Here is a 27857-nt window from a genome sequence, read left to right on the forward strand (position 1 = left end):
CAGGGGGCACTTGGCTGGCTCCGTCGGTCGGTGGACTCGGGGTCTCCGGTCGTGAGTTCAAGCCCCAAAGTTGGGTGTAGAGATTACTTAAAAAAATTTTTTTTAAATAAAAAAAGCTTGTCTCCTACAAACCTCTACATCCTGTTAGCCTGACTTAAGACACTGGGATTGGAAGCCGTATCTCTTACGGGTGGATGTGTGTGTATGTAGTTCAGAATGCTGTCCCTGCATTAGTCAAAACTGTGAGATTTTTTTTTTAATTTTCTCTTTTTAATGTTTATTTTTGAGAGAGACAGAGACAGAATGCGAGTGGGTTGGGGCAGAGAGAGAAGGAGGCACAGAATCCAGAGCAGGTTCCAGGCTATGAGCTGTCAGCACAGAGCCTGACGCGGGGCTCCAACTCAGGAGCTGTGAGATCATGACCTGAGCGGAAGTTGGATGCTCAACCGACTGAGCCACCCAGGCGCCCCAAAACTGTGAGCTCTTTATTACATTGGTGAAATTATCTGAACAAGCCCCTTCAGATGTATTCACCAATAAATTCCAAATTGCCACGTGGAGAGCACCAGGAAATAAACATTGCAGCCTCTCCTGGGTGGAAATTTTCAGGCCCGGAGGGGTGAAAGCATTCTTACTTACAGAAGTCAATTTACAAGAAAGCGAAAGGCAGAAAGCCACGGCGGAGCTCCTGTGTTAAGTTCGGTGTGCCCTTGCGTGGGTCTTTTCCCACGGCTCGCGCGTCCCTTTCTCTGAGTTTGCTGGACAGGGAAGAACGCGGGGCCCCGGGTGCACGGTGGAGGGAGGACCTGCAGGTGCGGGGCCCGGGCGGCAGGGGGCGCGCGTGCCGCTGTCCAGGGAAGGGGACCGAAGTTCATGGTGGGGGGGAGGGGCTCAGGCCAGTCAGCTGCGCTGGGAGGGGGCGGGGGCAGGGTGCACCCTGTGGTGGTGGTTGCGGCAATGAACCCCGGCCTGCCTTCGTTTTAGGTCCAACCCGAAAGATGCCCCCCAGCGCCAGTGCCATGGACTTCTTCCAGCTCTTTGTCCCCGACAACGTGCTCAAGAACATGGTGGTGCAGACGAACATGTACGCCAAGAAGTTCCAGGAGCGCTTCGGCAGCGACGGCGCCTGGGCCGAGGTGACGCTGACGGAGATGAAGGCGTTCCTGGGCTACATGATCTCCACCAGCATCTCCCACTGCGAGTCGGTCCTCAGCATCTGGAGCGGCGGCTTCTACAGCAACAGGAGCCTCGCCCTGGTCATGAGCCAGGCCCGCTTCGAGAAGATCCTCAAGTACTTCCACGTGGTGGCCTTCCGCTCCAGCCAGACCACGCACGGCCTCTACAAGGTCCAGCCCTTCCTCGACTCCCTGCAGAACGGCTTCGACTCTGCCTTCAGGCCTTCCCAAACCCAGGTGAGATCGTCCGCGGGGGTGCCCCGGGACCGCCCCCCGCCTCCCGTCCTGCCTTCTGCCGCCCTCCTCGGAGGGCAGGGGAGCGGAGCGATGGACTCACGGCCCCAAGCCGCAGAGACCTCAGAGAGCGGGGTTCTGCCACTGCCTGCCCCCCTTCCCGTACCCCCCTCCCCGTAATGGCGCTTTCTTTCCAAATTACGTGTTTTCCAGGCTCGGACGTTTCTTATATATATTTTTTTAAGTTTATTTCTTTTGAGAGAAAGAAAGCACGAGTTGGGGAGGGGGCAGAGAGAGGGAGAGAGAGAATCCCAAGCAGGCTCCATACTGTCAGCACAGGGCCCAGCGCAGGGCTTGAACGTGCAAACCGCGAGATCAGGGCCCGAGTGGAAGTCGGATGTTTAACAACTGAGCCACCTGGGCGCCCCAATATTCTTAGATTAAGAAGAACCTCTGATGGTTCACTTTCCCGTGTTCTCTGAGTAGGGATGTACTCCCGGGTTGGTGGTGGAAAGGGCTGAAGCCTCGTAGGTGGCAGAGGGAAGGAGGCCAGGAGGCCGGATCTCAGTCGCCCTGCAGGTAACCCGGAGTCACTCAGGTGGGGGGTGGGGGGTCCACCTGGCACACTGTCACCAGCGGGGCCTCTGGACCAGGGTTCCATAGAGCCCCAGGTCTGTTAGGGCCCCCTGACACCACCCCAACTTCCCTAACTGGTTCTAGAAGGCTCTGTGTGCCCTGAGCTCCTGAGCGGCTGCCTTCTAGTGTTGACCTGTGGCCAGTACACTTGGCTGTGGTGAGATAGGCGTTCTGGAATCGTCCTCCAAACTGCTCTGCTGGCCTCGCAAACTGAGGAGGCAGCTCATTCCCGAGCTGCCTCTAACCAAAACTTTAGGACGTGTTCGGCCCACGTGAGCCCAGTTCCTTTTGGCCTGTGCAGTGTGGAAACCAAAGTTGACGTCATTTTTATTTATGCGTTTGAGTAGCCATCCATCTACCCACTCTTCCTCGTGCGTTTCCTCCAAGGGCCTTCTTCATAAACCTCAAATTCTTTTCGATGTTCTCTCTTTCCCTGTCTCTGTATCTTGCCTTTTTCTCTGCGCGGCTGAAAATCACAGGGTTTTTGTGGGGGAAGATCTCACTCTATTTCAGGTCTGTGGGAGCCTTAAAACAATTTCTGGAAGCGTTCCCCCTGCTGTGCTGTGAATGTGCTGGGCTCGTTATGATTTCCAGGTGTTTGTGATGCTCTTTCTGACGCCGAGAAAGCTCTTCCCTCTTCTCTCTGCCTTAGCAGACTTACCGAGTCTCCTGGGCCCAGTGCAGGGCCTACCCGCCCCCCCCCCCACTATTTATAGGGCAGCCGAGTGCCAGTCTTTCTTGTCCCCAGTTGTGTCTCTGACCTTCCAAACAGGAGGTGGGATCCTTTGGGGACGCAGGCCCTGCCCTCAACAGGCCCTGCAGGACCAAATACAGGGCCGGGCACATTCGTTTTTGCTGCGCTAAATATTTGCTTGGTTGAAAATGAACCAAACTGGGGCCCGTTCCGTCCGGCTGGATGCAAGGGGTAAAATACAGTATTCTGACCATCCTTGGGGCCAGACATTCAAAGAGCCCCTGGAGGAAGCTTTGGGCTGAGTATCTCTCAAGAACCAAACAGCCGGCTGCTTGGATGATTGCTATTTAACAGCTGCAAGTTAAGGTTGCTGAAGATCCTTCTAGTCCCGGGACCAGGCCAGCCTTAGCCAGGGTTATATTCATGTGTGTTGTGTGCTGCTGTGAACTGGCCTCGCGCTGTCTGCCTTCTGAACCTGCAGGATCGGATACCCTGAGACCTGTGCCCAGGGCGGTCACCATGTGCGCGTGTGTCTCTGGAGCCCGGGGTGCCTTGGGGCACACTGTGGCGCCCGCTAGCCAATTCTGAGATTATAGGCCTGTCCCTTCCCGGCCAATTCTGAGATTATAGGCCTGTCCCTTCCCGGCCAATTCTGAGATTATAGGCCTGTCCCTTCCCAGCCAATTCTGAGATTATAGGCCTGTCCCTTCCCAGCCCAGGCATGGGTGCCCTGAGGGGGCCTGGCACCTTCCCGAGCCAGCAGTGGCTGGACAGCAACCCGCGCGGGCAGCTCGGCCTTCCTCCCTTGCGTGGTTCAGGTGCGCAGCCAGGAGACCAGGACCACTGAGAGCCCGGGGACAACGTTCGCTTTATTCTTGCCCCCACGTCTGTTCTTTGTTTCCGGGTTGGCGAGGCCGAGAGAAAGAAGAGAGTCCCAAGATAAGTCTTCCTTTGGGGAAGGGCTCCTTGGTCGTGTTGGAGGGTTTTTTCCCTCTCTCCTTTTTTCCTTTTTTTTTTTTTTTTAACATATCCTTTGTATTTGATTTTCGTGTTTACCTTCGTGTTTGTGAGGTCGTGTCTTCTTTTTGCTACGATCTTGGTATCTAGTGCCTTTTGTGTTGGTCAGGATCCCAGCAGGAAACGAGTCCTGTGTTCTAGAAGGGCAGTTGAGGACGACCGGATGCGGGGGACTGTGGATGGCGTGTGGTCAGGGTGCAGGGACGTGACAGGACTGGTAGCAGCAGTGGGAAACTGGTATCAGCCGCGGGCCAAGGAGAGGGTGTGGGCCTCGGAGCCCAGAGGTGAGGGCACGGGCAGGCAGGGGGCCTCCTCCTTCTCTGGCTCAGGCCTCCAGGTTGGCCAAACAAACCCAACACCGGGAACAGAGGCCTGGATGGTGTGTGGTTTATAAGAGGGGTGGAAAGGTGTAGGAGGGGTGGAAAGTGGGTCTTGGGGGCAAACAGAACACCCAGTACACTCCGCCTAAAGGACAGGAACCCGAGGCAGAGGGAACGTCCCAGGGCCCTTGGATCCGTTTTCCCGTTGGCTGATAATCAGATGGCATTTTCCTCTCCTTCTGCCTTCTCCTGACTGTGGGCACCGTTGAGCCAGCTCTGTGTCCGTAGGCACGAGAGGGTCAGGTGAGGGGGATGAAATCATGAACTGCAGCGTGTGATTGATTTTGAACCTGATTAGGTCTTCCTGTTAGCTGGGGGCTCCTACAAGTCCTTGTGTCCCCTTCCTTTGCAGAGAAGCAGCTGGACCCTGTGTGCCCTGGAAAGCGCTGGCCTTGCTGTGTGGGGCAGGACCTTCCGTCCCACGGGCCTGCCGGGGTGAGGGGCGTCTTCCCCTGACTTCCAGCATCCGCCACAGTATGCTTGGCTCCCACACTGCTTCTCTTCTTAGCAATGCATCTGCCTCCTGGAGAGGCTTCCTGTCCTCCTTGACTGAAGAATCTAGAATTTCTTTCTTTTTTAAAAACTTTTATTTAAGTCCCCCTTAGTTAACATCTAGCGTAATAATGGTTTCAGGAGTAGAATTTAGCAATTCATCCCTTACATATAGCACCCAGTGCACATCCCAGGAAGTGCCCTCCCCCCCTAATGCCCATCCCCCATTTGCCCTCCCCCCCCCCCGCCCCCTGCCAGCCTGCCAGCAGCCCTCAGTTTGTTCTCTGTATCTCATGGTTTGTCTCCCTCTCGGTTTTTATCTTATTTTTCCTTCCATTTCCTATGTCCATCTGTTTGTTTCTTAAATTCCACATATGAGCAAAATCATACGGTTATTTGTCTTTCTCTGACTGACTTATTTCACTTAGCACAATACACTGTGCTTCCATCCACGTCGCTGCAAATGGCAGGCTTTCATTCTTTTTGATCACCGAGTAATACTCCACTGTATATATATACCACATTCTTCCGTCAATGGACATCTGGGCTCTTTCCATACTTTGGCTATTGTCAATAGCGCAGCTGTAAACATTGGGGTGAGTGCATGCACCCCTTTGAATCAGCAGTCTTGTACCCTTTGCATAAATACCTAGTCGTGCAATCGCTGGGTCATAGGGTAGCTCTATTTTAGTTTTTGGAGGGACCTCCACGCTGTTTTCCAGAGTGGCCGCCCCAGCTTGCATCGCCACCGACAGTGCAAAAGAGATCCTCTTTCTCTGCATCCTCGCCAACATCTGTGGTGGCCTGAGTTGTTCGTGCTAGCTTTTCTGACAGGTGTCAGGTGGTATCTCACTGAGGTTCGGATTTGCATTTCCCTGGTGATGAGTGATGCTGAGCATCTTTCCACGTGTCTGTTAGCCATCTGGATGTCCGAAGACGCTAGAAACTGTAAAGGTGTCCTGGTTTTCTAGCTTTTCTGCTCCGTGAAAAGTCCCTGCTTGGGCTCTGGAACGTTCATTTGGATAGAAGGTGATGGCACAGTGAGTTTGGCCATCTGGCACCCCAGAGCCTCAGGGCCCCTCTGAAGGGTCTACACTCTGCCTGCTGAGGGCGGTCGGAACAGTTCTCCAGCACGTGTGGGTGGTTCTGCTCCTGGCTGCCAAGCGTCCCTTCCACATCCTGCTCCCTCACACGTGCTCTACCCCCGACACGCACCCTCTGCCCCGCCATCTCTGGAGCCTTTCCCTTCCAGCAAATTGCGACCCTCCAGGATGAGTTGAAGCTTACGCAGAGCCTTCGGAAAGCTGACGGCTCTCAGTCTACCGGTAACCCACGCAGCCACAAGTCGCACGCACGTCTGTCCGCACGCGTGTGTATACCCGAGTGCCAAACAGAGAGATGCTTCATGTCCTCAAAAGTGGGGGACAGGTTCCGTAAGAGGATATTTTCAGGGAGGGATTATACAAGTAAATAAATGGATGCTTTGCCTTTCCTCTCCCCTAACCGACTGCCACGCCCCCAAATGAGCTTGTCATGCACAGAAAGGGACTCGGGAAGTACATTTGGGGAGCGGAGAGATGCTGGCCGGTGGGCAGCCTGGCGGAGAGAGAAGTGGTTTTCCGGCATGGGTAGTTTTCATGCAGAGGTTGCTTCGGTGAGGCATGCGATGAAATACCAACGCGCCCCTGAGTTTAGGTAAACGCACACGGACTAGAGGCACGCTGGCTTTCTGAAGATGAGGGAGAGAGGGCAGTTTTCTGTACTGTGGCTTCGGAGGGGGTGAGTAGGACACGCTTCTCCAGTAGGCCTCATGGAGCAGGGAATACGCAGGCAGCGAAAGGACTCCTTTCTGCCCTTTTCCCCATTCCCCCTCTGCTCAAATGGAGCACCACAGTGGTGGGGGGGAAGGTGTCCATTTTGCTACAGTGGCTCCAAATGGGGTTTTGAATATTTTATGAGCCCACAGAGTCCACAAGGCGTGAGGGCCCGTGGCCGGCAGCCTCTTCAGCCCTCCCGTTCATAAGCGTAAGACAGGCAGGGCCGGGCATCACGTCCACATGCGTCCAACAACAGAAAAACTGAAGGGGGCCACACCGAACCCTTCCAGTCTGTTGCTGTTTTAAATAGAATTCCAGGTAGCACTGATGGGAGGTGGAGAGGACAGCGTCCAAACCGCAGTTGCTAAGTATCGTCCTCCAGTCTGCCCTTGTCAGACCGTGGTCTGACGTCACCTGGGAACTTGTCGGCAACGCAGAAACTCCGGCCCTGCCCCAAACCCACTAAATCAGAATTCACCCGCCGGTAGGATCCCGGGTAACTCGTTTGTTCACTAAAGGTCCCAAAGCACCGGTGGAGAACGAACGAGTTGGTACACTTTTTCTGCCAATGGCCAGACAGTCGGTACGTTAGACTGTGCGAGCCATACGGTCCCCGATGCGTCTTGTCGGTTTTGCCGTTGGAGTCCAGGAGCAGCCGTTGACAATATGTGAGTGAGTGACCATGGCGGGTCCCAATAAAAGTTTAGTTACAACAGGTGGTGGGCCAGACTCCAGCGTAGTTTACTGGCCCCTCATCTAGGGCACTGGGGAGGGTTCTTGGAATCCTGTCGCTTCCCACAGTCTTCATTTCGATGAAATTCAGCCACACCCCCCGATTCACAGTTGAGCTTGACCTTGGACTTGGGGGAGACGTGTAGCAGATTCCTGAATTGAGCCAAAAGTCTCCTCCCAAAAGCTTTAGCTTTGAAAGATGCAAAACTTTGAGCACTCCTTGGAGCCTGTTTTTGTTATCCCATTTCTTTCTACCTTAGAGTCTTGTCACTGAACACGTCGTAATAAGCATGTCATAAAGAAATAGAAATAGATGAGATAAGTGTGAACATCGCCTCGGGAATCCCGCGTCTGGAAGGACGTGACGATGTGGAGGAGAGCCAGAGGCTGGGTTCCGGCCACAAGGCCACAGGCGTCAGATTCACGTCAGGGGCGGATTTTAAAGAGAGATGGTTCGGCCCGGGATACGAGGAGGTTGTGGGCCAACATGAGCACGGTCTGGAATACCTGCAGAAATAGTGTGTGTTTTCCTTTGTTTCTCACAGGGACAGAAGGCAGATCAATAGGCTCAGATAGAATGTGGGTAAATTTTGAGCCCGTGAGGGAAAGAACTTTTTAGCGGTTGGGGCTGCCCAGCAGGGGAGAGGTGTTTCCTGAAGACAGGTGGGCATGTCTAGCTAGAGGTCAGGGCCCCTGCTGGAGATCCCTCCCCCAAGTGAGAGTTTGCCCTGGGGACCTTCGGCCACTAATAATAATAATAATAATAATAATAATAATAATAATATAATAATTATTATTATTGTAATAAGATGATTATAAATGTATTTAACATATATAAATATAGAGATTAAATGTGTATCTTATAAATATATAAAATAAAAATTAAGTTACTTTTTATTTTTTTTATTTTTATTTAAAAAAAAAAGTTTTTTGGGGGGCACCTAGGTGGCTCAGTGGGTTAAGTGTCCCACTTCAGCCCAGGTCTTGATCTGACAGTTCGTGGGTTCGAGCCCCGCGTCGGGCTCTGTGCTGACAGCTCGGAGCCCGGAGCCTGCTTCGGATTCCCTGTCTCCCTCTCTCTCTGCCCCTCCCCCCACTCACGCTCTTTGTCTCTCTCTCTCTCAAAAATAAGATTAAAAAAATTTTTTTTGAGTTTTTTTTTTTTTTTAATGTTTATGTATTTTTGAGAGAGAGAGAGAGGGAGACACAGAATCCGAAGCAGGCTCCGAGCTGTCAGCACAGAACCCGGTGCGGGGCTCGAACTCACGGCCTGTGAGACCATGACCTGAGCTGAACGCAGACACTTAACCGACTGAGCCACCCAGGTGCCCCTTCAGTTACTTTTTCAAATTTCCATTTACTAAATACCTACTATATGTCAGGGCCTGTGCTAAGTGCCTTGCCTACGGCTTCTTACTTAGTTCTCCCCAAATCGCTGGCATAAATATTGAAACTGCTACCCTTTTATAGATGAGGAGACCCAGGATCAGAAAGGAAACGTGACTTAGCCAGGGTCACACAGCTGGTCAAAGGCAGAGACTAGGATTGAGCCCAAATCTGATGACGCCCCCCCCCCCCCCCCCACCAAGCTCAGCTTCTCTGCTCCCTCGTTCCTGGCAGGTGCTACACGAACCCCTGATTGACGAGGACCCCGTGTTCATTGCCACGTGCACAGAGCGGGAACTGCGAAAGAGGAAAAAGCGGAAATTCAGCCTCTGGGTCAGGCAGTGTTCTTCCACCGGCTTCATCATCCAGGTGAGCCCCGGGCTGGGCCCAGGGAGGCCAAGGGAAGACGGTTCTCGCAGTGACTGATGAGCCGGCTCACTCCCCCTCCTCGTGGGCCTTCCCCAGAAGCTCCGGCGGGGCTGCTCCCCCCTCACTGGGGCGGCCAGCACCTCCCTGCCCGCCCTTCCTGTCCCGTCCGACCCTTCTGGTTCAGTTAACAGCAGCAAACGCTGATCAAGGCTCGGGCCCTGACAGCGTCGGCCAGAGACTTCACCAAAAGAGTGGGGCACACGAGGTGACCGCCGTCTCTCTCGGGAACCCACCGTGTGGTGGTCCCGGAAGCCCCCTCCCGCCCCCGACCTGCCAGGTGTCTGTCCTACTGCCCTGTATTGAGGAAGCCTTCTTCACAGGCCACCAACAGCCAGCTGCTTAAATTACGCTTGGTCAGGAGCGCGGGCGGCCCTTCGAGCCGGCATTGCCACCTTCTCCCTGGCTCTGCCGTGGTCCAGGCAGGTGCTGACACGGGTTTCAGAAGTGGTGGCCGAGCTCCGCTACAGGGGAGGTGTGAGGTGTTCGCCTGCCCGGATCGGCCAGGGTGCGGACTGCACAAAAGGAGGAGGTGGGGGCCGGCGAACACCGGATGTGGCACCCGAGGGACAGATCCCGGCTCCGGCTGGTTTCTCCGGCCGCGGTGTTCGGGATACCTTCTCCCAGCTGTCAGGCCCTTATGGTCACGGCTGACCCCACCTTGCTGCCCCTGCCTGGCTGCGGCCCCAGGCCCCAGGCACAGGGGTCTTGCCCTCCCTTCTCCCCCTGAGCCAGAGGAGGATTCATGGGAAGATTCAGTTGAGCATCCCTTTGTCCCAGCAGGGAAAGTGCATGTGCTTCAGGCCAACATATCTGCTCAGAAGGACCATCCTGGTCTCCCTGCGGGCTCGGGGGACCCTCAGCTCAGCCTGGGGCTGGGATCTCCAGCTGGACCCCAGACCCGAGTGGGCTTGAGCACAGGCTTCGGGCAGTTGCCAGAATGGACCTGTCCCACAGCAGGATTTACTCTGGATGTGCAGCCTGGGCCCTCTGTGCCTGCACAGCCTCTGGTGGCCCGTGCCACCTCAGTAGTGTCCTTTGCAGTGAGGCTCCCTGGGGACAGGGGAGGGAGGTTCACTCTGTGCACCTCCTCCTCGGGAACATTCAGTTCTTTGAATAGATACTTCCCGAGAACCTGTTACCTGCAGCACTGGGCCCAGCACTGGGACGTGGAGGCCCAGTCCTGCCTTCTCAGAGATCTGGCACATTCGGCCCTGTGTCTTCAAGCTCATCACGCTCCCCCTGGGCAGCTTGGCCCCAGTCTCCAGCCGCTGGGTCTGTGGAGCCCCAGTTACAGCCGAGTGGTCAGGACAGTGGCTGTGCTTCGTAATCCTCGGCCCCACTGCCGTCTGTCTGCATTCCAGGCGGAAGCGGCACTTTCCGGCACTTTCCGGCACTTGTACGGCTCCCAGGGCGGTCTGTCGTCAGCTCTGCAGGGTGCGAGGTGCCGGGGTGGGGGAGGGGGTGCCCACTCTACCTCACTCCCTTCCTGACTCCGGCCTTTCTGGTTTTACCCCCTGATATCAGCAGGGCTCAGAGGTCGTGATGATTCATTTTATGTGTCCATTTGGCCAGGCCACAGTACAGAGATTTGTGGCCCAACACTACTCTTGATGTTTCTGTGAAGGTGTGTTTTGGATGAGATTAACAGATGGGTAGACTCTTGAGTAAAGTAGAGAACTCTCTGTAAGGGGTGGGCCTCATCTAATCAGTCAAAGGCCTTAACGCGGGGGGGGGGGGGGGCGGACCTGACCTACATTAAAGAAGAGGGAAATCTGCCAGAAAAGTGCCTTTGGATTTGACCTGCAACTTTTTCCTGGGTCTTCCGGCTCACCAGCCTGTTCTACTGGACTTACCGTGCCTCTCTAATCGTGTGAGCCAATTCCTTAAAATAAATACCCATCTCTCTTAATAGAGAGAAGTGATACACACACACACACATACACACACACACACACACACACACCCCTACCTCCAACTGGTTCTACTGCCGAGGGTTTTCCTGCAGTCCCCCTGGCGTAGAGGTGAACGTTCTAGTCGGAGAGACAGATGCATTAAAACCACTCGTAAATACAGCGTGACAGTTGCAGCATTAGAAATGTGCGTACAGGGGCGCCTGGGTGGCGCAGTCGGTTAAGCGTCCGACTTCAGCCAGGTCACCATCTCGCGGTCCGTGAGTTTGAGCCCCGCGTCAGGCTCTGGGCTGATGGCTCAGAGCCTGGAGCCTGTTTCCGATTCTGTGTCTCCCTCTCTCTCTGCCCCTTCCCCATTCATGCTCTGTCTCTCTCTGTCCCAAAAATAAATAAACGTTGAAAAAAAAAAAAAAAAGAAATGTGCGTACAACGTTATGGGGCCACGGCAGGGCACCTGGGGGCCAGGAAAGGCTCCCCGAGGCGGACAGAGCAGGGCATGTGATGTGTCCGCGCAGAAGGCAGCGGGTAGAAGGGCTGGGGCAGGAGCCACTGTCACGCACCGCAGGCCCGGCGCTGAGGGGCGCCCGCTGAGCCTAATACGACACTCTGAGCAGTACACGGGGGAAGACCCAAGCTCCCAGACAGTAAGTCGTTTGCCCCAAGACCCAGGGCTGAGAGGCTGTGGGCTGGCGGTCCCCCCGCCCTGTGGCCTGTCTGGAGCCTGCGTCCTGCTCCCCAGGGCCCTCTGAGGAAGGGAGGAAGAGGGAACAGCCCGGCGCGGGGCGTTCTCTTCCCTCACATACGGGTGTCTGAATGGAAAGGATTTCTGTGACTCCCCTTTCGAGCGCCCATTCCATCTCTGCAGCGGACACCCGTCGAGGCTAAGGGAGGCCCGTTTTCTCCCTCGCGAGCCCGCACCCCGGCACGTACTCCAGCAGTCTCGTGGAGGACCCGGAGGCTTTTCGACTCCAGGTTTCAAGGGCAGTGGAAGGAGCAGGCAGGGATCGTTTATAAAGCGAGATCCCGAAAATCCTGACACATAGCTGCCCCTGGGGTCCCAGACACGTTGTAACCACATGAGACCGCAGCGAATGCCTTCTTTTTTCGGTACGGCCACCACCGTTTCCAGGTTAGAGGCTTATGGGGCGCTCCAGGGTGTATACTCTGTGTCCCGTGTCGCAGGCCGGCCAAGAACTGTCCCCAGCCCCAACACGCCCTCTAGCCGAGGCCGTTTGCAGAGGGTCTCTAAGAAAGGGCTCCAGCCGAGGGGACGGGCCCCACTTACCCTTCATGTGCACCTTCCCTGTGAGCGGGGGAGACTGAGGAGATTCATACAGACGATGAGACTTCCAGTTTCAGGGGACAGTCAGTCCTGTCATTGAGAGGTTGGAATTCCTTAGTCTGAGACATTAAGTTAGCTCCTCTTGGAAGCCTTGTGGCCTTTGTGTGGGGTCAGAAGGCGACTGTCCGTCCAGAGTGTTGTTCTGTCTACTCCGTCAGAAGGATTGGGAATCCCACGGGGAAAAAACTGGCCAACGCTTCAGTTAATGTTATATTGACCCGTGAGATTCTTTGAGGAAAGCAAGGGTCTACTAATTAAAAAAAAAACAAAAAACAAAAAACGGTAGGGGCGCCTGGGTGGCTGAGCATCCGGCTTCGGCTCAGGTCATGATCTCACAGTTTGTGAGTTCGAGCCCCGCATCGGGATCTGTGCTGACAGCTCGGAGCCTGGAGCCTGTTTCAGATTCTGTGTCTCTCTCTCTCTGCTCCTCCCCTGCTCATGCTCTGTCTCTGTCTCTCAAAATAAATAAATAAACATTTAAAAAAATTAAAAAAAAATGGTATAGTCAAAAAGAGCAGATTTCTCTTATTTGAATGTGTCGATCTAGCCACCTGCCTCTGCGGTGTGAGACCTGGGGTTCCCCGTGAGGATGTTGGCAGGCAGGAGAGCCCCAAGAAGGGGGCGGCAGGGCACCAAATGCCTGCCGAGTGCGCTGTCGGTGAGCTTTAAGGGACACAGGGATGCTCTGCCCAAAGTGGAGAGGCCAGACAGTCCCCAGGGGGTTGAGTGACTGCTGTGCTGAGCAGGGACAGAGCCGTTCTAAATGACAAGCCGCCATCTCCTGCTGAGTGAACTAACATTCACTGGAGGTGGACGGGCTTCAGAAGCCAGAATTCAAGATAGAATCTCCCAGATGAAAGGACCCCTGGTTCCCACCCCCTGTATGTCTCTAAACGTGTCCAGGCAACGCCCCGATGCGCATCGGTGAGGGGTGCTCGGAAGGAGGTCCTCTACCCTGTGTTGTTGGACCAGCTGATCTGAAAGTGTCTCTCTTCCCTTCAGCCCGATGTGTGGATTCATGACGATGGCCACCTCAGGGCTTCCGGAAAGGGTACTTTGCTTCGGTGCCAGGCTCTCTGCCCAGGCCCTTTACCGTAGCTTTACTCGCTTTCTCTTCACCACAGCCTTACGACACAGGCAGTGTTCCTGCCCCTTCCACGGTGAGGAACTGAGGCACAGGGAGGGGAGCTACCTCGCCCAAGGGGTCAGCCATAAAGCGGTAGACCTGGGATTAAACCTGGCCTTTCCGGGCCCCAGATCCCACCTTCTTAACTGCCAGGCTGCCTGGGGGAATTTTCTCACGTGAGGCAAAAACCTCGCGTCTCTTCTCTTACCCAGCTTGCTTGTTGTTTCATTGATGGTTTTAGCATCAACTGTCCCCCATCTCCCTTAGTTTGAGACCTGCTTTTCATGTGGAAAGGACTTGAGGAACTTGCAGGAAGGGGTGTCTCTTCTGATTTGATTTTTAGTCTTTTAACAGGATTCGCTCGAAATGCCAGGATCAGAGTGGGATTAATTAACCGGAGTGGATTTTGCTTCTGGAGTCAAAAACCGGGCAGCACAGGGCCCTCGTCCATCTGTCTCCTTGTGCGTGCTGGGGACGCGCTCTTCCGTCCTGGCCACCTTGGAGGTGGTTATGTCACAGGGTGGAATTGGCTGGGGTGCGAGACATCTGTCACATCATCTCTGAGTGTCCTTGAGCAAGTGGCTGAGAATCATCTCCTCCTCAGTCTTCCTGAGTGGGGTTACTTTGCCCTGCCCTCCTCACCGTGTAGGGGTTCAGAGGTGACAGTAAATATCCAGTGGCCCTATACGTGCATCAGGCACTACTGACTGGACCAGACTGAACCCTGGCTTTCCCCGCAAGGAGCTTAGACTCTACAACCACACGGAAGTGAACGGGTGCAAAGACCCACAGGATGCTAGCCCCCGCCCCCCCACCCCCCTCCCCGCAAGCCTCCCCGAGGTTTGTGCTTTGGAATGAAACAAAAGTGAGTTTCTTGCAAGGGTCAGTTGTGCTGAAGGCGCACGGTTAGAGAAGAACCACCTTGGCGCACGGGCCTTTCCCCGCCGCAGTCGAGGGAAGAGGCCACGTGAGGGGAAATTGGTAGCACAAGGCGGCAATAAGGGGGCGGGCGGCAGACTTTGCTGGAAAGTAACCGGGCTAAACAAACCGAGGGTGACATAAGGCAGCACCGTCCAGTCGGACTTTCCGTGACAGCGGCTACCAGCCCACGTGACTGTTGAGGACTTGAAATGCGACGGGTGTGACTGAGGGATTGCATTTTTCATTTTACTTAATTTCGGTTAAATAAAACCAGCCACACGTGCCTAGGGGGCGTGGAGCGCGCGCATAGAGCTTTGCTATTTAAAAAAAAAAAAAAATTTTTTTTACACACACAGCTTTCATCACAGGCAGTGGCCTTTTGCGAGGTACATAGCGTATTATGATCCTTACAAATGAGGAAACCAAGGCTCAGCGCAATTAAGTTACTGGCCCCAAACCACACAAGCCAGTAAACGGCAGAGCCCCAGCCCATCAAACCCAGCACTGATGCCTTCACCGTCTCCTTGCAGTAGGCCCCGTTCCTCCCCTGGTAAGGGAATATCGCTTCAATTTTACGGACACCAGTGGCTATCCCCTGCCCAACCCCCGGGGTGTCCCACATCTCCATGAGCTCATTCTGCATAATTTCAGCCAGTGCACACCATGCCCTCCCACACTGCTCCCCCCACCCCCGGCCCCATGAGGAGTCCACCCTCCACCCTCTCCAAGCACAGCTTGTCAATTGGAGGTTCGAGCAAAGGATCACAGACCCCGATCCTGAGTGACTTCCCAGTCCCCGGAGATGCCGTGCTCCTACAGATACACAACGGCAACAGGGGAAGCCTGATCCTCTTCTGTTCTGGAAAAGAAGTAGGGCCAGTGATCAAGACCAGCAGAGACGAACCAGGTTCTCCCCGAGACGGGGAGAGTGCCAGAACCCCAGTGACAGCTTCGTGGGGGCATCATAACGAGCTGTGAATCCATCCGTCGTTATAGCTGTCACCGGTGTGCTGAGAAGGCGCGGTGGGGGTGGGGCAGGAGAGCTGGGCCCCCCTGCTCCAGGTCTTGAGGCCTTTCAGAAGCAGGCTGAGGCAGTTACGTGTTATGTGTGTCCCCCAAGGTGGTTTCCTAAGGCCCTTTCCGTTGTGGTGACAATTTAAAACACGCCACGTTAGCAGTCGCATCCCGGGGCAAAGCGTCCTGCCGTGTATTGACCAATTTTCTTTTCTTTTCTTCCTGTATATATCTGAAAGTTAGTTAAGTCCTAGGAGCAAGAAAAACTTTTGGTAGGAGAAAATGAAAAGCTTGGCAATGAAAACATAACAGTTTTCTGCCCTAAAGACCTTTGTCAGACAAGCTCGTGGCTCAGAGAGTAAAGCGTCTGCAGCAAATTCACATTCCCAGGGGCGGGCAGTGCCCTGTGCTCTCCGTGCTGCTGGGACTATTTCAGTGTAATGATGCTGTCTCCACATGTGTCCAGGGAGAGACGGGACCCCTTGGGAGCCACACCAGCCTGCAATTACACATCTAAATGAAGGCTGTTTCCTCCGGCGCTGCCTCTCGGTGGCTCTTACGGAAAGTGCCCGGCACAGTATAGGAGTGGATGTGTGGGTCTCCAGCGATGCTGCCTTTCTCAGGTTACTGATCTTTAGGGCAGGCTCGCAGATCCGGACATAATTCATGTGTGTGTCTTCAGCCGTCACAGCAGTGGCGGAGTTGGGATGAGATTCCATTGGAGGCTCAGGGGTTTTTTCATAGAATGACCGATTTATTCGTTCAGCTAAGGAGTCTGAATTGATAGCTCTGACCAGCTGAAGTAATTCAGTCCAAGCAAACCCAGGCCAGTGGGATACTGGACCAGAGGGCCCGTCGGACAAGCAGCACCTGTCAGGCTGGGCCCTTCCTCTCTTGGCCAGGTTTTAACTGCCCAGCTGACAGTTCCTTCTAAATTGTGCCCCTTGAACCTGTTGGGGTGAGCACCGGGTGTTGTATGGAAACCGATTTGGCAATAAATTTCATATTAAACAAAAATAAAATAAATTGTGCCCCTTGACTGGGACTTTTGAAGTTACATTTTTTATGTTACTTATTTAAATGTAGATCCTAGTATATAATCAGTTTATTTTTTTTAATGTTTATTTTTGAGAGACGGCGACAGTGCATGAGCGGGGGACGGGTAGAGATAGAGAGGGAGACACAGAATCCGGAGCAGGCTCCAGGCTCTGAGCTGTCAGCCCAGAACCCGATGTGGGGCTCGAACCCACGGGCCGCGCGATCATGACCTGAGCCGAAGTCAGACGCTCAACCGGCCACCCAGGTGCCCCTGTAATCACTTTAAAAGTAAGCTCATGCTGGGGGGCGTGGGGGGATAGATATGGCGGAGGGAGATTAAGAGGTACAAACATCCGGGCACCTGGGTGGCTCAGTCGGTTAAGCGTCCGACTCTTGGTTTCGGCTCAGGTCAGGATCTCATAGTTCGTGAGTTGGAGTCCCGCGTAGTTCGTGAGTTGGAGTCCCGCATCGGACTCTGTGCTGAGCGTGGACAGCCTACTTGGGACTCTCCCCCTGTCTCTGCACTTCCCCCACTTGTGCTCACACTTTCTCTCTCTCTCTCTCTCTCTCTCAAAGTAAACTAAAAAAAAAAAAAAAGGTACAAACTTCCAGTTATAAAATAAGTCGTGAGGATGAAAAAGTACAGCATAGGACTATAGTCAGTAATAGTGTAATAATTTTGGATGGTAACACGTGGTGATTACACTTCTCGTGATGATCAGTATACCTGAAACTAATACCTGTATAATGTCAACAGCCACTAACTTAGATCCGGGTTGTCTTGGGGAACAAATCCTGTGAGATCCAAATGCACCTGTGCGTGAGTGACCCCAATAGGGAAGTTCTTCTGTAGTTATATTTCGTCTGTTTGTGATGAAATTATAGTTTAGCATCCCAAAACGTAAACATTTCAAAATGTCTGTGATACCAACGTATAGAGATAGCCACTTGAGGATGCAGTCAACATATTTATATAAACACACACGCACCCCATTTTATAACGTAGATACTTAATTAGAAGGGTATCGTGAACCTTTTTACTATGTTATTAAATAATTTTTGTAGATCATGATTTTAAAAGACATTGCACTGGATTCCATTATACCGACGGATAGTAATTTTAATCAGCCTCCTTTTCGTGTGAGTAATTAGGTTGTTGCTAATTTTTTTTGCCGTTATAAAAAATATTCTGGGGCGCCTGGGTGGTTCAGTCGGTTGAGTGTCCGACTTTGGCTCATGGGTTCGAGCCCCATGTCGGGCTTTGAGCTGACGGCTCAGAGCCTGGAGCCTGTTTCGGATTCTGTGTCTCCTTCTCTCTCTGCACCCCCCCTCACACTCGGTCTGTCTCTCAAAAATAAATAAACATCAAAAAAAATTCTGAGATACATGGTTATATATATATATGTGTGTGTGTGTATATACACACACGTGTGTATATATATATATACACACACACACATATATATAAAATGTATACATTTTATTTATATATATGTGTGTGTGTGTGTATATATATATATATATACACACACACACATATGTGTGTGTGTATATATATATATATATACACACACACACACATATATATATAAATGTATACACACACATATATATATACATACATATACGTATATATATATAGGCAGGCCCTTGGGTGCATTTCTGATATGTTACATTAGATCTAATCTGCATTTCTGATTGTTGTGTTAGATTTAATCTCTAAAAGTGGAACCTATCAGTAAAATAGCAGGTTTTTACTGGTTTTTACTTCGGCTCACGTTTTTCGTTCATGCTACAGAATTACCCTGCAAAAAGATTGTACCGGCTTAACATTCCCCACGGTGACGAGTGGTCTGTCCCCAGTAACGGGGGGTTTGAATGTAAGGAAGATGGTATTGTTGGTCCACACATTGTATGTTGAGATCAGTCTGTCTTCCAGGGAATAAAGCCAACATCATCTCCACTCTGCTGGTCTTTTTTTTTTTTTTAATGTTTATTTATTTTGAGAGAGAGAACAAGCAAGCAAGGGAGGTGCAGAGAGAGAGGGGGAGAGAGAGAGAGAGATTGAGAATGCCAAGCAGGTTCCACGCTGTCCGTGCAGAGCCTGATGCGGGGCTCGAACCCATGAACCATAAGATCATGACCTGAGCCAAAACCGAGGCAGACACTTGACTGACTGAGCCTCCCAGGCGCCCCTCCATTCTGCTGGTCTTTTTTTTTTAAATTTTTTTTTTCAACGTTTATTTATTTTTGGGACAGAGAGAGACAGAGCATGAACGGGGGAGGGGCAGAGAGAGAGGGAGACACAGAATTGGAAACAGGCTCCAGGCTCTGAGCCGTCAGCCCAGAGCCCGACGCGGGGCTCGAACTCACGGACCGCGAGATCGTGACCTGGCTGAAGTCGGACGCTTAACCGACTGCGCCACCCAGGCGCCCCATTGCTGGTCGTAATAACATAGGCCAGCACTCCGTCTGTCAGCTACGGTGTCGGAGGTCTTGGGAGCCTTAGAAATGATGCTTTTGTTTTTTGTTTTTTGTTTTTTGTTTTTAGAAATGCTGCTCTTGAAGTTAATATGTAGGCACAACTCTTAAGACGCTCAAGAGATTCCCGCCCCTGGTATGCACATACCTTCTCCACTCAAACACTAGTCCAGGCATTGCCGAGGGAGTTTTGATTTTGTGGGTCTAATTATGGTCCCAAATCAGTTGATCTGAAAAAGGCAATTATCCTGGTGGGGCTGACATAATTAGGTGAGCCTTTTAAAGGAAACGGCCTCTTCCCAGCGAAGAGATTTTTGCAGGGAGGGATTCATCCCGAGGGAGGGTTTGCAAGGCAGGCTTTGAAGGTGGAGGGGCCATGTGGTCAGGGGCGCAGGTGGCCCGGGGGAGCTGAAGGCAGTCCCCGCTCACGGCTGGCAGGGAAACAGGACCTCAGTCCTCCAGCCACAAGGGCACCAGCTGAGTGAGCCCGAAGGAGGATCCCAGCTGCCGGCTTGAGAACACAGCCGGCTGACACACGGATTGCGGCCTTGTGACACCAGGAGCAGAAAACTCCCCCGTGCCACGCCCGCACTTCCGATCCACAGAAGTGCGAGCTAATGAATGGGTATTGTTTAAGCCACTAAGCTCGGGGGAATTGTAATGCCACAAAAACAGATCCAGGATTTCTTCAGCTAGGTCGTGGGACCTTCTGGATCATTTCCTCCTCCTTAACACGTTTGACCCCTTTGCCTCTCTCTTCTCATTCTCCTTCTCTGACCCTCCCTTTCTGTGTTTCTCTGGGAGCCCCTTGCCCGTGGCTGCCTCCCCCCCACCCCAAATGCTGGGGATCCCCAGCTCAGCCACTCGTGGGATTTCATTGCACCTGTGCACTCTGGACTCTTACCCGTGTGTCCTCATCCTTGACCTTCTCCGATGCATGTCTCCGATGCCCTGTCTGGGGCTGCTGCTTGTACCCCAGACTCCGCCTGGTCACATGCTGGGCTAGTCCCCACCTCCTCCCGCTGCCGCCACGTTCGTTACCTTTTCACGTCCTATCTCCAAATTTTAGAACGCGTTCCTCGCGTCACTGCCTGGATCTGACCTCTCCATAGAGCGGGAACGGTGTCGAGGGCCCGCAACACTTCCAGGCAAAATGTGAAAATGTTTGTTTCCCTTCGATCGGAAGGGGAGAAAACAAGCTTTGAAGTTGAAGAACGTGCTTTAATACATCATATTAAGGTATTCGTCTGCCTTGACGCCCGTGCAGTTGTAAAATGTGGTTTTAAATATTTGCGTGTGGAGGAAGAGAGGCCCATGGAAGCAGAAGGGCCCACGAAAGTCACAACACGGTCCTGGCGTCACCTTATTTCTAGAGAAGCAGGCGTTTGCACATTGCCCTATAAGCAGGGAGGATGCTCTTTGAGGTGATCCCGGTGGATAGATGTCTTCCGGCTTTGGTGACTGGGAAGGGTTGCACATCACCGGTGATTTGGGGCCACTGCCGTGGCCTCCTCTGCCGTGGCAGGGGGTCGTTTGAGCTCGGAAGTCCCTCCCTTGCCTTCAGCTACTTGCCCCGTGCTCTGGGACTTCCCTCGCGATGAGCAGAGGAGCCCAGTTTCTGGAGCGCGGGTGAGGGATTCTCTGGCACCCTGGATCCAGCAGGATCCTCTGGAGGGTCCGTGCAACCCCTGCGTGGCACCCCACACCCGTCCCCGAGGTCATCTGTGCTTCCAGAGACTCAAAGAGGGAGGGAGGTTAGCCAGGCACCTGGACAGTCCGCCTTCCAAGGGACCTACCACAGTGCTGTAGCGATTAGATGAGGCTTTGGCTCACTCAGTGCCACATCTGGGAAAGCTCCCGGCAGGAAACTATTAGATATGATCCTCTCTAGGTTACAGTGAGATCCAGGAGAGAAGCAGGATTCTCTGAACCCTTTGCTGTCGGGATTCAAGCAGGGCAGTGTTTTTACTTATTTATTTTTATATTTCATGTATTTATTTAGAGACACTGGACCTAGGATCTAGGGTGAACTTGTGGGACAGGATTAGCCCTCGGAAAATGAGCTGCTTTTAAAATTAGACTTACCCCGGGGGCGCCCGCGTGGCTCAGTCGGTTAAGCATCCGACTTCGGCCCGGGTCATGATCTCATGGTTCGTGAGTTCGAGCCCCGCATCAGGCTCTGTGCTGACAGCTCAGAGCCTGGAGCCTGCTTCGGATTCTGTGTCTCCCTGTCTTTCTCTGCACCTCCCCAGCTCATGCTCGCACTATCTCTGTCAAAAACAAATAAACTTAAAAAATTTTTTTTTTAGTTAGACTTACCCGGGGCGCATGGGTGGCTCAGTCGGTTAGGCCTCCGACTCCTGGTTTCAGCTCAGGTCATGATCTCGTGGTTTGTGAGTTCAAACCCCGCGTCGGGCTCTGTGCTGGCAGCATGGAGCCTGCTTGGGATTCTCTTTCTCCCCCTCCCTCTCTGCCCCTCTCCTGCTCTCTCTCTCTCACTCCCTCTCAGAATAAATAAATAAGCTTTAAGATAAATAAAATTTGACTATATTCACTTTTTCTTTTAATTTTTTTTTTATTCTTTATTTTTGAGAGAGAGAGACAGTGAGACAGAGTGTGAGTGGGGGAGGAACAGAGAGAAAGGGAGGCACAGAATTCGAAGCGAGATCCAGGCTCTGAGCTGTCAGCACAGAACCTGACACGGGGCTTGAACTCACGAACCGCAAGATCATGACGTGAGCCGCAGTCGGACGCTTAACTGACTGAGGCCCCCAGGCGCCCCTATATTCACTTGTTCTTCATCTGCCTCTGGAACATCAGACACTGTATTTTGCAAGTGATTCTCTGGCCAAGGACAGGTGTTGTGGATGCGCCCAGGTCCTCCCTGGGGCCATGTTGGTTTTGCAGTGCAGAGTATCATCGGCTGTCCTCATGGGCAAGCCTGCACTCCGCAGTTCCGTGCACTATTCGCTTGTGAAATGCTGCCAGTAAAGGCACCTAGAACATTCCCCAAGACGATCTTTTCTCCCTTAAGGAAAGCAGTAGCTAATACCCATGTGATAGATTCTTCATGACTCGGTCGGTCATTGGGAGAACCATACTTTTTCTTGAATCTATTCCCGTTCCCTGCGATGACCCCCTTGGGGATGTCCCTGGAAGATGTTCATGGCACAAAGAGTTGAAGAATTGCTTGCTAATTCCGGCCCATCCTCTTTGCTGGTCCTGGCAGCTCAGGTGAGTTTTTAATCCCCGATCCTGTCTCCTCCTCTGCCATGGGAGGTGAACACTACCTCTTCTGCCTGCGCCGTGGCTTCTGGAAGGAATAAGGAATAATTGCAGATGCACTTTGCGAATTAGAAAGCTGTATTCAAATGGAAAGGTCACAGATAAGTTTATCCCTTACAGGGGAGGTGGCCTTTACCTTGTATTTACTGTAAACTCAAGTCCCTCCCGTGCTTCCGGACTGGGGGATGTTTGCATTGACCTCAGCTCCCAAATCCATCACGTGTGAGCGTTTGTCCCTTTTCTTCTCCTCCCTTGACATTTGCAAACCGAGAAGTCTGGGCTGAGCTACCAGCTAGCTGCCTAGGTTACAGGGTGGCCTTGGGAGTGACTTGGGGCCTCTGCAGGCTGAGGAGGTGATAATGGTGTCATAGGGACCGTGGAACCAGTGGCTCAGGGAAGAGGTGGCCTTCCCACTCATTTCTGGCCCGGCGACGGCCACCTGTGCCTCCCCGAAGCTTTGGGTCCCAGGCCTGACCCTGCCGGGAGCTCTCTGACTCCTGTGTGTGTCTGTTCAAGATTTACGTCCACCTGAAGGAAGGCGGGGGCCCCGATGGGCTGGATGCGCTGAAGAATAAACCCCAGCTCCACAGCATGGTCGCCCGAAGCCTGTGCCGGAACGCGGCGGGCAAGAACTACATCATCTTCACGGGGCCCAGCATCACCAGCCTGACCCTGTTCGAGGAGCTGGAAAAGCAAGGTTTGTCGGGTGGCGGGCCCGTCCGAGAGGGGCCCCTCGCCCCCTGAGGAGTGATGGGAGAGGTCTGGGGGTACAGGTGCGTAGCAACTGGCACAGCCCATGGGCTGCTGGGCCAGGAGGGAACACGCTGGTTTCAGCCCGCCGTGCGCCTGCCATAGGCCTGGACCCTGCCAGGCGCTGGTGATCAGCAGGGATACGGCCATAGGCTTGCGGTCTGGGCGGGGGTGTGTCGGCACAAAGGTCTGCCCAAGTCACATTTGGTTGTGTCGTTTGTTGGGAGACCGTGGCCATTGAGGGATTCTCCTAGTGTCCTAGTCCATTCGGGCTGCTCTACCAAATTACCACAGACAACAGCTTATAAACAGCACACATTTGTTCCTTGTAGGCCTGGAGGCTGGAAGTTCAAGATCAGGGCACCAGCGTGGTTGGGTGCAGCTCTCTTTCAGGTTGCCGATCTCACGTGACCGAAAGGATAAGGGAGTTCTCTGGGGTCCCTTTCCTTTTCTTCCTTCTCTTCTCTTTTATTTTTTTTTTTAAATGTTTATTAATTCTTGAGAGAGAGGGAGACAGAGCGTGAGTGGGGAGTGAGGGGGTAGAGAGAGAGAGGGAGACACAAGCTCAGAAGCAGGCTCCAGGGTCCAAGCTGTCAGCACAGAGCCTGACGCAGAGCTTGAACTCACGAACCGTGAGATCATGACCTGAGCCGAAGTTGGATGCTTAACTGACTGAGTCACCCAGGTGCCCCATCTGGGGTCCCTTTTCCTTTCTTTCTTTCTTTTTTTTTTTTAATGTTGATTTTGAGAGAGACAGGCACAGTATGTGAGCAGGGGAGGGACAGAGAGAGGGAGACACAGAATCCGAAGGAGGCTCCAGGCTTCGAGCTGTCAGCACAGAGCCCGACGCGGGGCTCGAACTCACAAGCTGTGAGATCATGACCTGAGCCGAAGTCTCTTGCCCAACCAACTGAGCCACCCAGGCGCCCCGGAGGTCCCTTTTCTTAAGGGCACTGCTCCCATTCATGAGGGCTGCACCCTCATGACTCAGGCACCTCCCAGAAGCCCCACCTCTTAACACCATCACCTTGGGCATTAGGCTTTCAGCAGAGGAATTTGAGGGGAACACACACATTTGATCTGTCGCACCTAGTCCCAGCTCCTACAAAGGCTCTTAAGTCTGGACTCATCCCCATCTATAATGTGGCCCCTCCAGTTGGCGCAGATGTCACAGAGAATTATGTAGAATTAACACAGTCAGCAGGACAGTAGGCCTCAGAAAATTCTTAGTGCGCTATGGTGCTGGGATGCTTCGTTCATCTGTTCAAAGGTTAGGAAGCCTTCTGTGGCCCCGGCAGAAATGGGGGCTGCAGGAAAAGGTCTGGACCAAGTCAGGGACCCTGACAGCAAGCTGTATATCCTTTGCTTTGTCCTACATTTGGGGGATTTATATCTCATCCACTCAAGAGAAACATAAAAAGCCTCTCCTCTGCTATGGCAGCCACTGAAATCGCAGACCGATTGCTTAGCAACAGATCAGACATCCGGCCTTAAAACAAAACCCTCTCAAGTAATGGAGAGCCAACAGCTTCTGACCTTGACCTCAGCCACTGCGGCAAGGAAGCAGCCCTAGACTGGGTGCTCTGCTGGCCCTGGCTGCGTCTGACTCATCTGCAAAGTCCAGTGTCCAACAGGGCTCCGTGCTTAATGGCTGGGAGAAGTCAGGGTGGAGAGATCCGACCACGCGAAGAGGGGCCGTGGAAGTAAGATTGGAGAAAATGGACCCTGACCCGTGCTAACCGAACCCCTCGGGAGAACGAGGGGTTCCTGTGTTAGAGCAGGTGGCGAGAGCCAAGGCTGCCATCCCCACTCGCCCACTCGTTCAAGTCCGACTGTGGGTGCAGGGCCGTGAGCCCTGGGGTTCCTAGAACCGCCCAGATAGCATTTGCGTGCTGTTGGGGCCACCCGGCATCACACGGTATACGCTCCCGTCACCTAGACCAAGAGTCAGGTGGTGCAGTCAGGTGGCATGTTGTCCTGGGGGGGCTGGTGTCAGAGTGCGGGTGCCCAAGGACTGTCACGGGCCATCAGTGCTGCTGCCCCGACAGCTGGCCATGCTGGCCTGTGATTCTGGAAAGAAAAGGACGCTCCCCAGCTCAGGGAATTAGGGAAAGGACGGAAGAGAATCTTCTACTGGGAAGAAAATAATTACACTGGGATTTAGCTTTTCCCGAGAACGAGCAAAGGTTTCATTGCCTGTTTTTTGGAAGCTTCTGGAGCTCCTGTGCACTTCTTGCGTGGCTCCACTGTGATGATGAAACGCTGGGCTGGTGGTTCTCCATTGTCCCCACACTGGTGGCTGCGTGCCCTCCCCTTCCCCCAGGCTGCCCTGGGCTGGGCTGGTGCCCTCCAGGACATTCTCACGGGCAGCCAGGATTGAAGAAGGGCATCGTAGCTGCGAGTCTGGCCGTCCCTCCGTGGACAGAGTCTGCTTTGTAAAACAGCCAGAAGAAGACACTGATATAATAAACGCTATTTTCATAAAGGGGCAGATTCAGGAGACTTGGATGCTGTTTGGGTTTTCTCCTTCCCCTCTTACAAAAATTGCACCTGCTGTTTTTGGCTGATTGTGTGCACGGAGCCTCGGATGGAGAATTTAAAACATCCTTTCTCCTTGTTCATCTAAGGCTCCCCACTGTTTTATTTATTTATTTATTTATTTATTTATTTATTTTTTACGTTTATTTTTATTTTTGAGACAGAGAGAGACAGAGCATGAACGGGGGAGGGGCAGAGAGAGGGAGACACAGAACTGGAAGCAGGCTCCAGGCTCTGAGCCATCAGCCCAGAGCCCGACGCGGGGCTCGAACTCACGGACTGTGAGATCGTGACCTGAGCTGAAGTCGGACGCTTAACCGACTGCGCCACCCAGGCGCCCCTCCCCACTGTTCTAAAAACAGTTCCTTCTTCTTAAATATTAAGACGAGGGGTAGCTGGAGTTGGAGCTACAGAGGTGCGAGCGGCCAGCAGCCCTCTGCTTCTGCGCAGTAAGGCTCCATCATGCCACCCAGTGGCTCTTCCAGTGCACCCACTGGTGCTCATTAGGCAGTGGGACCCAGGTAGTTCCTCCCGTTCCCCTCCGCCCCCCGCGCCCAGGGCGGGCCGGAGATGCGCGCGCACAAGGTCATAGAATGTTTCGAGTTATTGATGATACCGCGTCCGCCTTCAGGGAACTTCAGTCTGTGACGGGAGACCCCGGATGAGACTTTCCCCAGCGACTTCAGTCAAAAGTGCTGCTTCACGTCCCCTCCAGGCATCCAGACTGAGGATGCTGGCTGCAGGGAGAAGCCGTGGCTCTCCGTGGCCACCTGGCCCACTAAGTGGGGCAGGCCAGAGGGTGGGGAGGGCCAGGAAAGGCCTTGAGCCCAGGACAGAATTTAGCAAAGCCTCCTTGTCCACGTTGACCTCCGTTCACAATCCCTCCTGCCTCCGTGGGACCGTCTGTGCATTAGTGGCCACCCAGTAGCTGCTCCTTCCTCAGAGTGCAGAAGTTTCTAGAAGCACATGAGCAGATGGGAGGACAGGTGCACATGCTCAGCCCTGAGCCTGGCACATAGCCAGCGCTCTGAAGAGACTCGCTGATTCACTGCGATGGTCTCATGTAACATCTTAAATGCTTATTATTTTATTTTTTGAGGGAGGGGGAGGCATAGAGAGAGGACGGGACAGAGGATCTGAAGCAGGCTCCAGGCTCTGAGCTCTCAGCACGGAGCCCAGTGCAGGGCTCGAACTCATGAACCGCGAGATCATGACCTGAGCCAAAGTCAGACGCTTAACCAGTGGAGCCACCCAGGCACCCGGTCTCACATGTAATCTTGAACGTTCTTATAGAAGTACTGGGACAGAGCACCTCTGGGATAGAAGTCCCCAGACTTCAGGGGTCTCCCCTGCAGGGACGTCTAGAGGGCCCATCCCCCAAGCATCAGCCCCAGAACAGGGCAGGCCCGTCCTTTCCACCGGCGTGCGCGGGGCCTCCCTGACCGTGTGGACGCGGTTTTGTGTCCGTCTCCCCCGCAGAGATCTACTGCTGTGGCCTGCTCAGCCCCAGGAAGAGTGACTGCACCGGCCTGCCCCCGTCCATGCTGAGCAACCCGGCCACCCCCCCGGCCCGGGGCCAGCACCGCATCAAGATGAAGGGGAACATGTCTCTGATCTGCTGGTACAACAAAGGGCCCTTCCGCTTCCTGACCAATGCCTACTCGCCCGTGCAGCAAGGTGGGCCCTCAGGGGGGGCTGGGGGGGAGGGGGGGGTTGTGCAGCTCAGGTGTCAGGTGACCCCATCACTGTGAGCTTCTGGGCCGGGGACTCGGTACCACTGCACCTGACTGGTGGTGGTGGGGGGGGGGGGGCGACACCAGCTCCCCGTTGCTTGTCGGCGGCCAAGAGAAGCAGGAAGGGACCAGGGTGGGGTCCGCAGGCCGCCAGGGTTGTCTGTGGTCGCTCTGAGTGCTGTACGTGGCCAGCACTCACGTGGTCACCTCGGCATCGAGGATCTGTTCTGATGGGAGGGGAACACATCAGCTGTTTTTTTATTGGTTCGGCGTCTTCCTCCGAGATGATCCACTAGGATTTGGGGGTGGTCAGGTGATTCTGTCATCAATTTTCCTCGGGGTCTAAAATCCATAAGGCGTCTGCAGTTAAAGTAACTACAGCCCCCGCCTCTTTAAGCCACTGACAGGGGAACTCAGATGACAGAGGGCGCCTCACCGAAATTGTCCCGTCATGTCGTGTACTTGCAAATCCCCTATAGTTGTCTGTATCAAGACATGTTTCCCCTTTCCTGCTGCAGGAACGCTGCGGGGCGCTCGGTTGTGTTGGAGGGGTGTCTGTGTGTGTGATCGGTGTGCACGTGTGGTGTATGTGAATGTGTGTCTCGTGTGTGTGTGTGTGTGTGCTTAATTAATGTCTGTTCATTTATTCCCACCCCTCACCCCGCACACACACCTAGGCTCTGTTACATTTCAGTGGAGATGACAGTCTAGGGACCCAAACCCACGG

At 53.6% G+C, this 27857-nt stretch overlaps 1 protein-coding gene across 7 annotated transcripts in view; it reads left to right on the plus strand.

The window, feature by feature from the left end:
- PGBD5 (piggyBac transposable element derived 5) overlaps positions 1–27857 on the plus strand; it is a 119390-nt gene that overhangs the window by 73493 nt on the left and 18040 nt on the right. For 5 of the 7 annotated variants that reach the window (XM_045039955.1, XM_045039956.1, XM_045039954.1 and 2 more), the window contains exons 2-6: positions 985–1412; positions 8798–8932; positions 21984–22058; positions 22626–22806; positions 26877–27074. In XM_045039955.1, coding sequence (XP_044895890.1) covers positions 985–1412; positions 8798–8932; positions 21984–22058; positions 22626–22806; positions 26877–27074 — 1017 coding nt within the window. The remainder of the gene's footprint in view (positions 1–984; positions 1413–8797; positions 8933–21983; positions 22059–22625; positions 22807–26876; positions 27075–27857) is intronic. The other 2 variants (XM_019814059.3, XM_023240431.2) reach the window with 1 other exon arrangement.

The sequence above is a fragment of the Felis catus genome, chromosome D2, assembly GCF_018350175.1.
Source record: "Felis catus isolate Fca126 chromosome D2, F.catus_Fca126_mat1.0, whole genome shotgun sequence".
Classification (NCBI taxonomy): Eukaryota; Metazoa; Chordata; class Mammalia; order Carnivora; family Felidae; genus Felis; species Felis catus.